The sequence below is a fragment of the Leuciscus leuciscus genome, assembly GCF_965113295.1.
Source record: "Leuciscus leuciscus genome assembly, chromosome: 18".
Taxonomy (NCBI): Eukaryota; Metazoa; Chordata; class Actinopteri; order Cypriniformes; family Leuciscidae; genus Leuciscus; species Leuciscus leuciscus.
Window position 1 is genome coordinate 11,844,232 of NC_138742.1, and position 13,638 is coordinate 11,857,869.

Below are 13,638 nucleotides of genomic sequence, written 5' to 3' on the forward strand. Positions count from 1 at the left end.
CGCGTGTTTTTGCTGTGATGTGAAATAAATCGACAAAACTGCGCCAGTGAATTTTTATTTATTTACCTTTTTTATTATTATCACATTTCTTTCTATTCATTTAACTTAGGTGTTACAAGCATGAAAGACACTCAGCTTCACTAACCCTATTAAACAAGTGATGGCAAAGCCGCTTCTCTCTCCGGCGCCAGATTGTCTTTTCCTGTTGTCTGTTCCTCATAATCCCATCCTTTGTCTTTAAAGCTCTTGCCCTAATTACAGTTTAAAAACACTTACTCATCATACTTCCCTCTCTAAGAACTTTCAATTTCCTCTCTATGTCAAGCAAATCCTCTTTTTTTCTGTCCATGAAATGGACAAAAAGAAACAAAACATTTAATTACAGAGCTCATTAAACTCCCTTAGAGAGCATGACCATGCCTATCTGTTCCTTTAAATAGTTTAAATCACTTTCACCTGTTAATTTGACATCTATACAGTGAGTTGCAAATAAAATAATCAGGTGATCCAAGCACATATACATCAAATAATTACAGATTCAGTCAAAATGTTAGTTGCTTACTTGTTCTATAAACAATAATATTTCATCACTTTGATACAGAAATGATTGAATAAATTCTTTCAATATACACAAATAAAACAGAGTATAAAAAGATATATGTCTTCCTTACAGCTGTAGATCTCAATTGCAATGTGAAAATCACTTTATCACAAATCCAAAGAGAAGATATATATAACGATTAACAGCATGAGAGGTTGAGCTGCATGTCCAGGACAGATGTAGGGTCATTTTTCTTAAATCAGCATCTGGATGTGCAGCATTAAGTGCTTCATATGAGAAGATTTTGGGTCCTGACAGTAAAGTACAAATGCTGGTCACGGACTCTCTCAACCCCAGGCTCCTCCCGGGTGGAAATCTGGAACAATTGTGGCAGCAGCAGAAAGAGGGGTGGAGTATCCCACAGTGAAGTTCTGCAGACCCAGCATCAGACATTTCCAACTGTAGCGAAGAGCCTTCCCCACGTTCTGTAAGACAAGCAGAGTGTTGAAAAGAACACACATTGTGAATTTGTAACTTAGTCAACCAATATATTGTCTTTATTAAATGACATGTAATATATTCATATTATATATTATATAATAATTCATATAAAATGTTATAATAATAATAATAATATTATAAATGTGTGTGTGTTTATTGTATGAACAATAAATTACATAATCAAGGGAATTAATACTAAAATTATTGCATGACAAAAAGCAATACCTAAGGGAAAAAATCCCCTAAATTGATATAAAAAGAGCTGGTTCCCTTTTTTTTTTTCACTGTGATGATTAGGCTACTTTTTTATTTTCCAATTTTAGTTTGTGTATTTTTTTCCCTTTATTGTATGTAATTGTGTAAGTTTAGTTTTTGGATAAATAATTTACTTAAATTAAAATGAATAAAAACAATTTTAAATATTAAAAAGGACAATGGATTTTATTTTGTGAAATTCCAAATAAAAAAATATTTCAACTCAAAATAATTTGACTGCTAGGAAAACAGTGCTCACAATGCTTTGGCCTTTTTGTAAATCCAAGCAACAAATCAAAATCATTTTAACAATTGGATTAAAACGCAATCCAATTCATTTGAAAATAACTATTTTCACTCACAGATCCAGGAGGTTTAGCCTGTGCCAGCAGGAATATTATAGGAATTAAGACTTTGAGTGGTTTAAATACTGGAATTCCAAGTAGACAATTTAGCTGGATTAACACTAGGCTTTATCATTTTAAACCGTAAACAGCATGTAGCTTAGCGTCTTTACATTAGTGACGGTCTCTCTGTGTGACAACAGGCCAGAAACAGGATGCACTGCTTTATCCTGTGGGAGGAAACATTTGCTGCATGACAATGGATCACTGCATGTGATCTGAATGACCCCTTCCTCCCAAAATAACAAATGACTGACTATGTACTAGCCCTAGTTGTTTTTCAAATCATCGATATGGGAAAAAAAGATATACCGAATACTGAGTGAATGGAATGTAAGCTAATGTTAAAAACATAAGTAAATTGTCTCTCATCCTTTGCCAGGGCACATATGAACCTGAAATACTGGCCCAACTGGCCCAACAACAGAAAATACTTATTGTTGAGCCCTGTATTTCACTTTATGTTGTTGAGAAAGTTGGCCATTAGCACCAAACTACTATAAGCTACTTTGGTGAAGGTGCTTTGAAGAAAAAAAAACAGGGATGATATATATTTTAAGTGGATTACAGTGAGATGCCGTGTTTACTAAAGATACTCCATTTACTCAGTCTCAGCAGTTTAAATTGGCTAAGTCTGATAAGGAAACAGTCTAAGATGCCAGACAGGTCACCCGTTGATCTTTGACCTTGTCTGACACAGGGTCAGCAAATTCACTAGAAAAGTCATGTGCTTTTTAAAAAAAATATAATCTTTTTTGTGGCTATAATATACAAAGCATTACCTGAAGTGAGAATTTTATCTGTGCATGATTTCATAATCAAAATTCCCGATATGGAAAATAATATTACATTTTTTACCATTACTGAATAACTCATAATACATTTTCTGTTGAATAATGTCACTTCTCTCACTCATGACCAATACACTGGTCATTTGGAAACTCAGTGGTAGATTTTGTGAGATTTTAAATCAGGATAACACAGGGACAAAAAACCATTGTTAACAATTTCATCCAAGTTCCCTCAAGTTTTTGCAAGATAAAAAGTAAATAAATAAATATAATACATAAATAATAAGAAAATTAACATCAACAACTGCTAATAAAAATCAGAATCAGAATCGAATAGTTATTTGAACCACAAGAATACAATGGCAACATTTTCTAATTTACCAGTACTATTGGAATACTTGTCACTATTAGAAAGTATAACTAACAAGTAGGCCTTACTTGGGATTGTCTGTATCCCAATAGTAATAATAGTGAATAAATACTAATGAAAAGTTAGTAGTAGTAGTAGTAGTAGTAGTAGTAGTTAGTAGTGAAATAAAGACTAGTCATTGCTAGATTACGTACTAGTATTTTATTTATAGTAGCAGTAATATTAGATGCATAGTTGCATCCTAGTCAGTCTTATGTTAGATCTAGATCCAATTCAGTCTATTATTAGATTCTATATAAATCTATTATGATATTTAGGGAGAGGCACAAGCTATATTATACTCAAATGGTATATTTTATGTAATAAAGGTATATGGTATATAATACTTTTATCAAGCAAGCACTCATTAAATTGTATTTGAAATTCCAATAAATGCTGTTCTTTTAAAAATGCTAATCATCAAAACTGCTAAATGCATCAGTTGCCAGAAAAATATTCAGCACCACAACCTTGGTGAAATGCGTATTCCTTCAAAAACAAACCAAAAAGTAACGACCTTAAAGTTTGAACAGTATTGTGCAAGTGTTACCAAGTGAACTATTCATCCTACCTTTTTGTATTTTTTATACTTTTCTTTCTTTTTCGCTTTCTTTTCCTCCTTTAGTTTGTGTTGGCTTTCATCTTCCACCAAGGGCTGGTATGGAGATCTCTCCGACAGTAAAGTGAAGCGCGGATCTCTGGGCCTCTTCTCCGCCGGCTGATCGAGGCTCTGCTCCGGTGAGTCGCTGTCGACCTGCCGCCTGTATCTGCCACCAGTGTCCTCAAAGAGGCCAAGCCGAGGCGCACAGAGAGACTTGGTCTTCATGGTATTCACAGGAGCGTGTTGTTAGTGCACTCTGATAAAGCTCTCAGGACTATAGCCTACATACGCACATCCTCTTGGAGCAGCTCTGCAGTGTTTGTGTGTGTTTGGCTGGACTCCAGCTCTGATTGAGTCCAACATCACAACAGGGGGGAAAGTCTGACAGACTGGAGTACAAACTCTTGTTGACTGTCTGACTCTGGGGTCAGTGAAGTATATTCAAATCAAATTAATTTCCATTCTATTGAACTCACTGGCCTACACAATAAAAAAATTATTGGTTGTGGAATGGAAATCACTTTATTATGTGATTGATTGATTTTAGACAATGCTGACACTTTCCACAGGTGCAAAATAGGCCTGAAACTTTTTCAAAAAGTTATTTTTATTAAATTCAATTTTTAAAGCTTGAATAAATATATATATATGAAAAAAATCATGGTACACAAGAGTTATAGTTGAATTTTTCTGTTTTTATTTTATATAAAAAAAAAATTAATGTAATTTCTTTTCTTTTTTTATCGTTTTTGTAAACATTTGACAGGAAAACGCTATTATATACTATGAAAGAAAGAAGAGACCAACAGTGCAAGTACTTCAACCATTATGATCTAAAGCAGAACCCGCCCATTTTTGACCATGTGATCATTGACTGACAGGAGTGAAATCACTGAAGCGAAAGTAGTATAAGCAGACATTTGGACATGGGCTACACTACACACCGGCTTGATCGTAAGTACACATATAGTTTCTTACAAATACGTAAATTAGACTTAAAACGTTTAAAAGGTAGCCTATATTTCAACTTTACAATCGATGAAGGTTGACAGTTAGCTTTTTATAATAAACTGTCATTACAGTGGATTAGTACATGCTTGAATGCTTTTTAAATCTTAATAGCCTACTTGTCTACTTTCATCTTTAATTTCTGGCTTTTTTATAATTAGATCCTAACCTACTGGAAATGTTCAATTTATCTCTCTATCTAATAGCCTATGTATTTTACTCAGTCCAGACACCATACCATAAGCATCACTATAGAGTAGTAGTAGCAGCAGTAGTAGTAGTAGTAATAAAAATAATAATAATAACAACTTATTAAAAATGCTCAATATTGGCAAAAGGAGTGACTTTTTAAACTTTTTTTTTTTTACTTTAACTGGACATGTGATTCAGTTAAAAAATATGTGTTTACTGGTGTTGTCATCATTTTTTAACTTAAATTACACAGTGGCATATTTATTAGCAAAACTCAAACATACAAGGAAACAGATCAAGCCAAAGAAATTTGAGGGTAATTTGAGACCAACAGGATGTAACACCCTACTTTTTGTTAATGTCATTTTATGAGTAAGGGATGGATGATGCAACAATGCTTTTTTAAGCACTGGTGATGATTTCTGCATGTGATGTCCTCAATATCACATGACATCAAGTGCACATGCATATATATTATGTATGTATGTATGTATGTATGTATATATATATATATATATATATATATATATATATATACCGTATATACACAGTATATATGCTCAAGATTTTGAAATGTGCTTAAAAAGAATTAATAATACAATCTCAGCACTTATCAAACATCCTTATGTGTATGTGCACAAAAGGCTATACTGTTGTGTGACATGAGGTTACTTGTAAAATGGTGTATACAATTTAACCAACAAAACAAAGAACCACTTTTTTCAAACAAAACCACACACGAACACGGAACTGCTTTCTCCATCTATACTTAGTGATTCCTCATTCTTTTGCTGCATTTTGTAAATTGCAACATAAATGTTCACATTACACCATTTCTAGATTAAGAGAAAGTCCTCTACATTACTTCATATATTCTTTTGAACATACTTGATACTTAGAATTTATCAGAATTTCTTAATAAAAGTTCATATGGGTTATTAAAATAAGTGGTTGTGATACATAAACTTGCAACATTCTGTTTTTTTCTTTCTTATCTTTTTCCTCTCACTTTTGATCATATCAGTCTTAAATTTTGAAATTCTTGTATCATGCGTTTGTTCACCAATCACTCCCTGATTGTGTCCAGGCATGTCTTGTTTAATGTTCTTGTGTGATAGTTCTTAAAATGTCCATGTTTGTTCCATTTTCCCAGAAGAGAAAAAAAAAAATCACATATATATATTTTTTCAGATGTAAGCTGTTGAACCGTTGAACATGAAGTTGACTAAAGAAAAAGTGTGGACCGGTGAAAATAATTTTTAATGAATCTGACGGATTTAAGCATTCCATATTCTGGGACTCCATGGTGAGAAAAGTGTGGTAAAGTGTCTTTTTTATCATGTATGAGATAAATGATTGAATAAACAGATTTCTACAAAAATTTCTCTCATTCAAGGATGGTTTTACGAAATCAGCCAAGCCATGTTTCTTTAAAAAGTACCAGTTCTATGCTGGATCCAATTGATCTGAAAAGGGAACCTCTCTATTCAGTACGAAGGTATGAAGGTCTTTGATTAACACAAGTATTTCATAGTTGTTGTTTTTTTAAAAAAAATTTTTTATTATCTTACCGACCTCAAATTGTTGGACGGTAATGTTCTCTGCGTGAGAGTCCAGTCATTTCATTGTCAAGATATTTTTTACAGGTATCACAAGAACAATATTCCTGACTCTACAGTACAGTCCAATTCAGCCATGGAGTGCCAACAAGACTATAAATCAAGACTGAAATTAAAATTTCAATGCATTCACAATGACCTGTCCAAACAATCAGATCCCACATTCCTGAATGACATCTTCACAGAGCTTTACATCACTGAAGGGGAAAGTGAGAATGTCAACAAAGAACATGAAGTGAGACAGATTGAGATGGCGTTGAGGAGAAAAACCACAGTAGACATTCAAGTCAAATGCAATGACATTTTTAAACACTCACCTGAAAAGAACAGACCCATCAAATGTGTGCTGACTAAGGGAGTTGCAGGCATAGGGAAAACGGTCTCGGTGCAGAAATTCATACTGGACTGGGCCGAGAGCAAAGCTAATCAGGATATCGAATTTGTGTACCCACTTCCGTTTCGAGAGCTGAACCTGATGAAAGCAAAACAGTTTAGCTTGATTGAGCTTCTCCAACACTTCAAAATGGAAACAGGCTTTGGAGATGGTCACAAAAAGCAAAAAGTTCTCTTTATCTTTGACGGTCTCGATGAATGCCGCTTTCCTTTGGATTTCCAGAACAACGCAAAGTTGAATAACCCAACTCTGCCTGCCTCTATTGACGTTTTGTTAACCAATCTCATCAATAACACGCTGCTTCCTGATGCCCTCCTGTGGATAACATCTCGACCAGCAGCAGCCAGTCAAATCCCTCTTGGGTATATCGACCTGGTGACTGAAGTTCGAGGGTTTACTGACCCGCAAAAAGAAGAATACCTCAACAAGAAAATCAATGATGAACACCTCTCTGGCCGTATCATTGCACACTTAAAGTCGTCAAGAAGTCTGTACATCATGTGTCATATACCAGTCTTCTGTTGGCTCTCCGTTACGGTGCTAGAGAGAATGTTCAATGAAGCGGAAGATGGAGAAATTCCCAAGACTCTCACTCAAATGTACACACACTTTCTTCTGATGCAAACCAAAGCGAAAAACATGAGATACACTAAAGATTACAACCCAGGCCTGGAGGATGAAGACATGATTTTAAAGCTGGGTAAACTAGCCTATCAACAGCTAAAAAGGGGCAATCTGATATTCTATGAGGAAGACCTGATGGCTTGTGGGATTGATGTGAAGGAAGCCGTTGTGTACTCAGGAGTTTGCTCACAGATCTTCAGGGAGGAGTCTGCAATAACTGAGAACAAAGTGTACTGTTTCATCCATCTGAGCATTCAGGAGTTTTTGGCAGCCATGTATGTGTATGTCATGTTTAAGGTCCACCACATCAACATTCTTGATCATGAAGTGCATCAAGAGGCCACCTTGTTTGAGTTGCATAAGTGTGCCATTGACAAGGCCCTACAGAGTGAGAATGGACACCTGGATCTTTTCCTCCGCTTCCTTCTCGGCCTTTCATTGGAGTCCAATCTGACCCTTTTACAAGGCTTGCTCTCTCAATCTGGTAGCAGAGCCTGTCAGAGCATTGAGGAAACAGTTGAATATATCAAGAGGATGATAGAGGAGACGTCCTTGCCAGAAAAGTCCATAAATCTGTTCCACTGTCTCAATGAAGTGAATGAACTCTCTCTGGTCAAGGAGGTCCAGCGCTTCCTGAACTCTGGGCATTTTTCTAAACTCTCCCCTGCACAGTGGTCTGCCCTAGTTTTTGTGTTATTGACATCAGAAGAGAAGCTGGATGTGTTTGACTTGAAGAAGTACATCAGATCAGACGAAGGCCTTACCAGATTGTTGCCAGTTGTCAAAGCTTCAGAATCAGCTCTGTGAGTTCATGTTTTGACGTTTTATATTTAAAAGTTATCCTAATAGTGTGAATAGTGTTATATATCTACATTATATTTTCCAGACTGGATAATTGTGGACTTACTATGAGATGCTGTAGAGCTCTTGCCTCCACTGTTGGTTCCAGCTCTTCAAATGTACGAGTGCTAGATCTGTGCAATAACTCCATTGGAGACAAGGGACTGGAGCTTCTCACAGCCGGACTGGAAAACACACTGTGCAATTTACAGGAACTGAGGTAAAGCTCTTGGCCATGTGTGTGTGTGTGTGTGTGAGTGTGTGTAAAGATACATTGTGTATACATACTACCACACAAAAGTACAGAAAAGCAAATACAGTAAAAAAAGGTAACATTTAAAATGTAAAACCTGTTTTCTGTTTTAATATATTTTAAAATGGGATGTATTCCTGTGATGGTGAAGCTGAATTTTCAGCCTAATTACTCCAGTCACATGATCCTTCAGAAATTATTCTAATATGCTGTTTTTTGGAAACCTTGATACATTTTTTTCAGGATTCTTTGATGAATAGAAAGTTCAAAAGAACAGATCTTTAAGATAATATAATATAAGACAATATAAGATCTTTATATTGGTCAATTTAATGTGTCCTTGCTGAGTAAAAGTTTAAAAAAATTATTAATTAACATTTGTTTTGAATTACATTAGATTTAAATGTGATGTGAAAACATGAAACCTTAAAAGATGATGATGATTATGATGATGATGATTGTTGTTATTATTACTATAATTAAATATCGCATTTTAGACATAATATTGACGGTACGAAGCGTTTTTTTTAACCAATCATTTGATTGAGTGATTCAACGATTCACTCAGAACGAATCGGTTGGTTGAATTCTTTACAGACTTTCTCATAATGACAAGTCACATGTTGCCACTTCAATGTATCATATCAATGTAATCTGCATAAAGAGTGACTCAAAAATCCCCACCACTAATGTACAGTGCAGCCTGGAACACGCAAACACAGACAAGCAGAAATGTATTGTACATATTTTGTTTATTAAATATTATGGATGATATAATAATGTTTTCAGCTGCCAGTAAGAGTTTACTCTCAGCTAGAATAAATCTATTCTTGATAAATTCCAGTTTAAAAAATCAGTGCAGTGTCTGGGCCCATCAGAATAATTTTGTAATGTCCTCAAAACAATGATTTCATATTGTGTGAATTGATATTTACTACCACTTGTGTTACTGTTTCCTCAGGCTCTCATACTGCAGAATCACCACACGCGGCTGCTCGGTTCTGGAATCAGGACTGCTCCCAAATCTCCCAAACCTTAGGGTGCTGGACCTGAGTGAAAACAGTCTGAGAGAATCAGGAATTAAGATCTTGGCCAATTACCTGAAGCATCAGCACTGTAAACTTGAGATACTGAGGTAAACATCCTTCCTCACCCCACTTCAGTTCATTGGAAGGCATCAATGCCAAATGTAGAATTTGTTTGGTCCTTCTGATCACATGTCATTGCATTATTCATAGGCTCAAGGATTGCAGAGTTACACCTGGAGGCATCTTTGCAATAGCCTCAGCTCTACAGTCCAACCCATCTCACTTAAGAGAGCTCGACCTGCACTGGAATAACCCAGGAGATGATGGAGTGGAGAAACTTTCAGCTGTAACACAACATCCTCTTTCCCGACTTGAAACTCTTTGGTACTTTTTGTTAATGAAATGTTTTGTCATATACATATATACTGTTCAAAAGTTTGAGGTCGGTAAGATAAAAAAAAAAAGAAAAAGAAATTAATACTTTTATTTAGCATGGGTGCATTAAATTGATCAAAACGTACAAAAATAAATACATTTCAAATAAATGCTTACTGTTCATCAAGGAATCCTGAAATATACATATTTTGTAAAAATACTAAACATGACTGTTTTCAACAATAATAATATGATAAATGTTTTTTTGAGCAGTAAATAATCATATTAGAATGATTTCTGAAGGATCATGTGACACTGAAGACTGGAGTAATGATGCTGAAAATTCAGCTTTGCATCATAGGAATAAATCACATTTCAAAATATATTAAAATAGAAAACATTTAATTAAATTAGAATAATATTTGCAGCCTTAGTGAGAATAAGAGACTTATTTAAAAAATATTTTAATAATCTTCCCGACCCAAAATGTTTGAGCGGTGTGCAATTATAAATATTAATCTCTAATTCAAATGTCAATTTTTTCCACCCATAGGCTAAGTTACGGTTTGCTCACTGTGAAATCCTGTCAGTCTTTGGCTTCAGCTCTGAGGTCCGGCTTCTCAACCCTTAAAGCTTTAGACCTGAGCGGCAACGCAATATATGATGAAGCTGTTAAAATGCTCTCAAATGGACTTGGAAGCCCTCATTGTAAAATAGAGATTTTGAGGTAAGGGTTTCAAATCTCCACTTAAATCCTACACACAGCGAACACTTTAAGCAATTCTTGTCTTTTCAGGTTGGCATTGTGTGAGATCACAGAGGTGGGTGTTGCTGATTTGGCCTCAGCCCTCGTTTCTAACCCGGGTCCTCTGAGAGAGCTGGACTTGAGACAGAACCACATAAAGGATTTTGGTGTATCAAGAATTGCTGAAGTAGTGAAGAACTCCAACTGTAGGCTGGAGACGTTACGGTGAGCAGAACCCAGAGACTTTCATTATTAGTGCTTGCAAGGTAGATGTACATATAATTTCAGTACTGGGGTACGCATTACAAGTAATGTGCATTACATAATCAGATTCATTTTTTGATGTAACAAGTAATACATTACTTTATTAATTTACACATTAATTACACATGCAAATTACTTGTAAGTTTAATTCATTTGCTTGTATGAACAGACAAATTGTAAAAAGGTAACAAAACATTACTTTCAACTTTTTTGGTGATAAACATATTTTCATATAAATCAAGCGGTCAGGCAATATTCTAAGTGGTCAGAATATAACAATATTCCAATGCCCGGTTTCACAAACAGGGCTTAGATTAAGCCAGGATTAGGCCTTAGTTCAATTAGGACATTTAGGTAGCTTCTATAAATGTGCCTTAGAAAAATAAATATTACTGGTGTATATTTTGAGACAAAACAATGGCACTGACATATTTTAAGATATCAGTGCAAGTTGCTTTCAATTAATACAGCTCAATAATGCGTTTTAGTCTGGGACTAAACTTAAGCCTTGTCTATGAAACTGGGGGTATATGTCTTTTTAAAAGAAAATCAAGGAGTATGTTATATAGATTATGCATTGTTGAATGCATTACCGCGTTAAACACATGCAAAAAATAACTTCTCAGTAAAAAACACCTGAAAGGCCTGGAAGAGAACAAGCCTCAGCCAGGTGAAAAACATATAGAGCATTACTTTCCATAAAAATAACGTAATTAGTTACTTTTTTAAAGGGAGTAACACAATATTGTAACTGATTACTTTTAAAAGTAACTTTCCCCAACACTGGTCTTAGGTGTGCTTTTCTGATTGTGATGTCAGTTGCAGTTGGTCTTTGTTTAGATGCTGAATTGTGACTGTTGAATTGTAAATCTTTTAACATTAAACGTCTTTCATAACAGTTTAGGAGACAGTGGGGTCACAAAGGAAGGTTGTGCTGTCCTCGCTGCTGCTCTAAACTCAAACCCCTCTCATCTGATGGAGCTGGACCTGAGCAATAATGAGCTCACAGACGCAGGGATGAGGCTCCTTTCTCCTGTCCTGAGGAATCACAGCAGCAACATTGTGAAATTAGAGTATGTTTTCTACAAATACTCTCAATAATATTCTAATATATCAGATAATAATTATGAAGATTTTTTTTTAAAGAACTGAATGTTTTTATTCAATTAGGATGCATTATATTAATCAAAAGTGACAAAAAAAAGAAACTTAAATAAATTAAAAATAAAAAATCCTGAAAAAAAATATGGTTTCAAGACTTTTTGAAAGTCTTGAAACCAAATCAGCAAATTAGAATGATTTTTGGAGAATCATGTGACACGGAAGACTGGAAATTCAGCTTTGCCATCACATTAATAAATTCCTATTATTCTTTCTTTTTTTTTTTTTATTAAACAGAAAACATTCAATTGTATTAATAAAAAACTTTAAAAAAAAATTAGATATAATGATTTTTTTTTAAATGATAAAAAACGTCTCTCTATCATTGTTTTCCCTAGTTTGAGCCAGTGTGGTTTAACTGTGGACTGCTGTGATTCACTGGCTGCAACTCTTGTAGAAAAATCCTCGAGTCTTAGAGATCTGAATTTGGGAGTAAATAATCTACAAGATCTGGGAATTACAATCCTTTGTGCTGGATTGGAAAGTCCACATTGTCAGCTGGACACTTTGAGGTAACTCTACATCCAAAAGGTTTCTTTCATAGAAGATAATTGTGATTTTTCTCTAAAATACATGAAGATTGTATTTTACAGTTTTCTTTGATTAATGATTTATGCCTATAATATTGTTTACACCTTACTAATACTTCTATAGGTTATCCAACTGTGGGATCACAGGGGAAGGTTGCACTATGTTAGCCTCTACACTGAAACCTAAGCACTCACTTTTAAGAGAGCTGGACCTGAGTGAAAACAATCTCACAGATTCAGCCGTGAGGCCGCTATCTGTTCTACTGGACGATCCAGACAGTAATCTAGAGAAACTCATGTAAGCAGTTCCTTGTGACGGAGGCTATTTGCAGTAGTTATGACTTTATGAACACCTGAACCAGCATAACAGCTACAGTGTGTCATACAAAATACTCAAACTATACATTTGGATTTGTTGAGCTTTGCTTGTGTGATGTTGAATGTAATAAATCTTTTTTTTTTTTTCAGCTTGTATTAACTTCAGACCTGTGTGTATCACAGACCACAGAATACTGCCATAGCTCACCACTGATGACTGCACTTATTATTATTAGTCATTTATATGACATTTTCAGATGTATTATTTTTTACATCCGTTATTTATATTGTTCATATATACATGTATATATATATTACACTATTATATGCTGGTATGAAATACTGAGCAGAAATTGGCATTGTTTCATAAAATGTTGTCTACACACAGTATTGATATTTATGATATTAGTAGGAGTTTCAGAAAACTAAGGAAGTTAAAACCTTTATAAATAAGACTAATAAGTTGAAATATTTGTGCGAATCACAAATGTTACAAGTTGACTGATGCACTGCTGTCTAACATGGTCAATATCTATATTTATTTTCACAAGAATCACCAAATTGTGCTCAGAACTCCTTGCTTTGTTAAGGTCATTAACACACTATTTCAACTGTACAGTTGTTATACCGGTGTCATTATAGACTGTAGCTTTAATAAGTGTGTGTGTGTGTCATTTGACTGAATATTTAACATTTATTTTGAATTTTTTTTATTCTTTATCCTGTAAAACTTTATGGTTGTATCAATCAATCTTATTACAAATAAATGAAAGACGGGTTGTTAT

General features: G+C 34.6%; 2 protein-coding genes across 2 annotated transcripts; one reads left to right on the forward strand and one right to left on the reverse strand.

Moving 5' to 3' along the window:
- Positions 1-42: 42 nt before the first annotated feature.
- On the reverse strand, positions 43-3,848 carry LOC309480190 (uncharacterized protein). The gene is made up of 2 exons (XM_082144590.1): positions 3,473-3,848; positions 43-1,026 (listed from the first exon to the last, which is right to left on the reverse strand). Exons 1-2 carry the CDS (start codon positions 3,725-3,727, stop codon positions 889-891), a joined length of 393 nt encoding a protein of 130 aa, XP_082000716.1. The 5' UTR covers positions 3,728-3,848; the 3' UTR covers positions 43-888.
- A 523-nt stretch (positions 3,849-4,371) lies between these two features.
- On the forward strand, positions 4,372-13,637 carry nlrp12l (NLR family pyrin domain containing 12-like). Its single transcript, XM_082144593.1, has 13 exons — positions 4,372-4,456; positions 5,894-6,008; positions 6,099-6,200; positions 6,349-8,142; positions 8,226-8,399; positions 9,394-9,567; positions 9,671-9,844; positions 10,389-10,562; positions 10,632-10,805; positions 11,744-11,917; positions 12,344-12,517; positions 12,660-12,833; positions 13,004-13,637. The coding sequence occupies exons 2-13, from the start codon at positions 5,965-5,967 to the stop codon at positions 13,011-13,013; spliced, it is 3,342 nt and encodes a 1,113-aa protein (XP_082000719.1). The 5' UTR covers positions 4,372-4,456; positions 5,894-5,964; the 3' UTR covers positions 13,014-13,637.
- The last annotated feature ends 1 nt before the right edge of the window (position 13,638 follows it).

Excerpts from the sequence above, each read along its gene's own strand:
- nlrp12l (XM_082144593.1), top strand. The coding sequence starts at position 5,965 with ATGAATCTGACGGATTTAAGCATTCCATATTCTGGGACTCCATG. Across the intron at positions 6,201-6,348 it reads CCTCTCTATTCAGTACGAAG|GTATCACAAGAACAATATTC; the intron begins GTATGAAGGTCT and ends TATTTTTTACAG. Across the intron at positions 10,563-10,631 it reads TGTAAAATAGAGATTTTGAG|GTTGGCATTGTGTGAGATCA; the intron begins GTAAGGGTTTCA and ends TTGTCTTTTCAG.
- LOC309480190 (XM_082144590.1), bottom strand. The coding sequence starts at position 3,727 with ATGAAGACCAAGTCTCTCTGTGCGCCTCGGCTTGGCCTCTTTGAGGAC. Across the intron at positions 1,027-3,472 it reads AGTATAAAAAATACAAAAAG|AACGTGGGGAAGGCTCTTCG; the intron begins GTAGGATGAATA and ends CTTGTCTTACAG.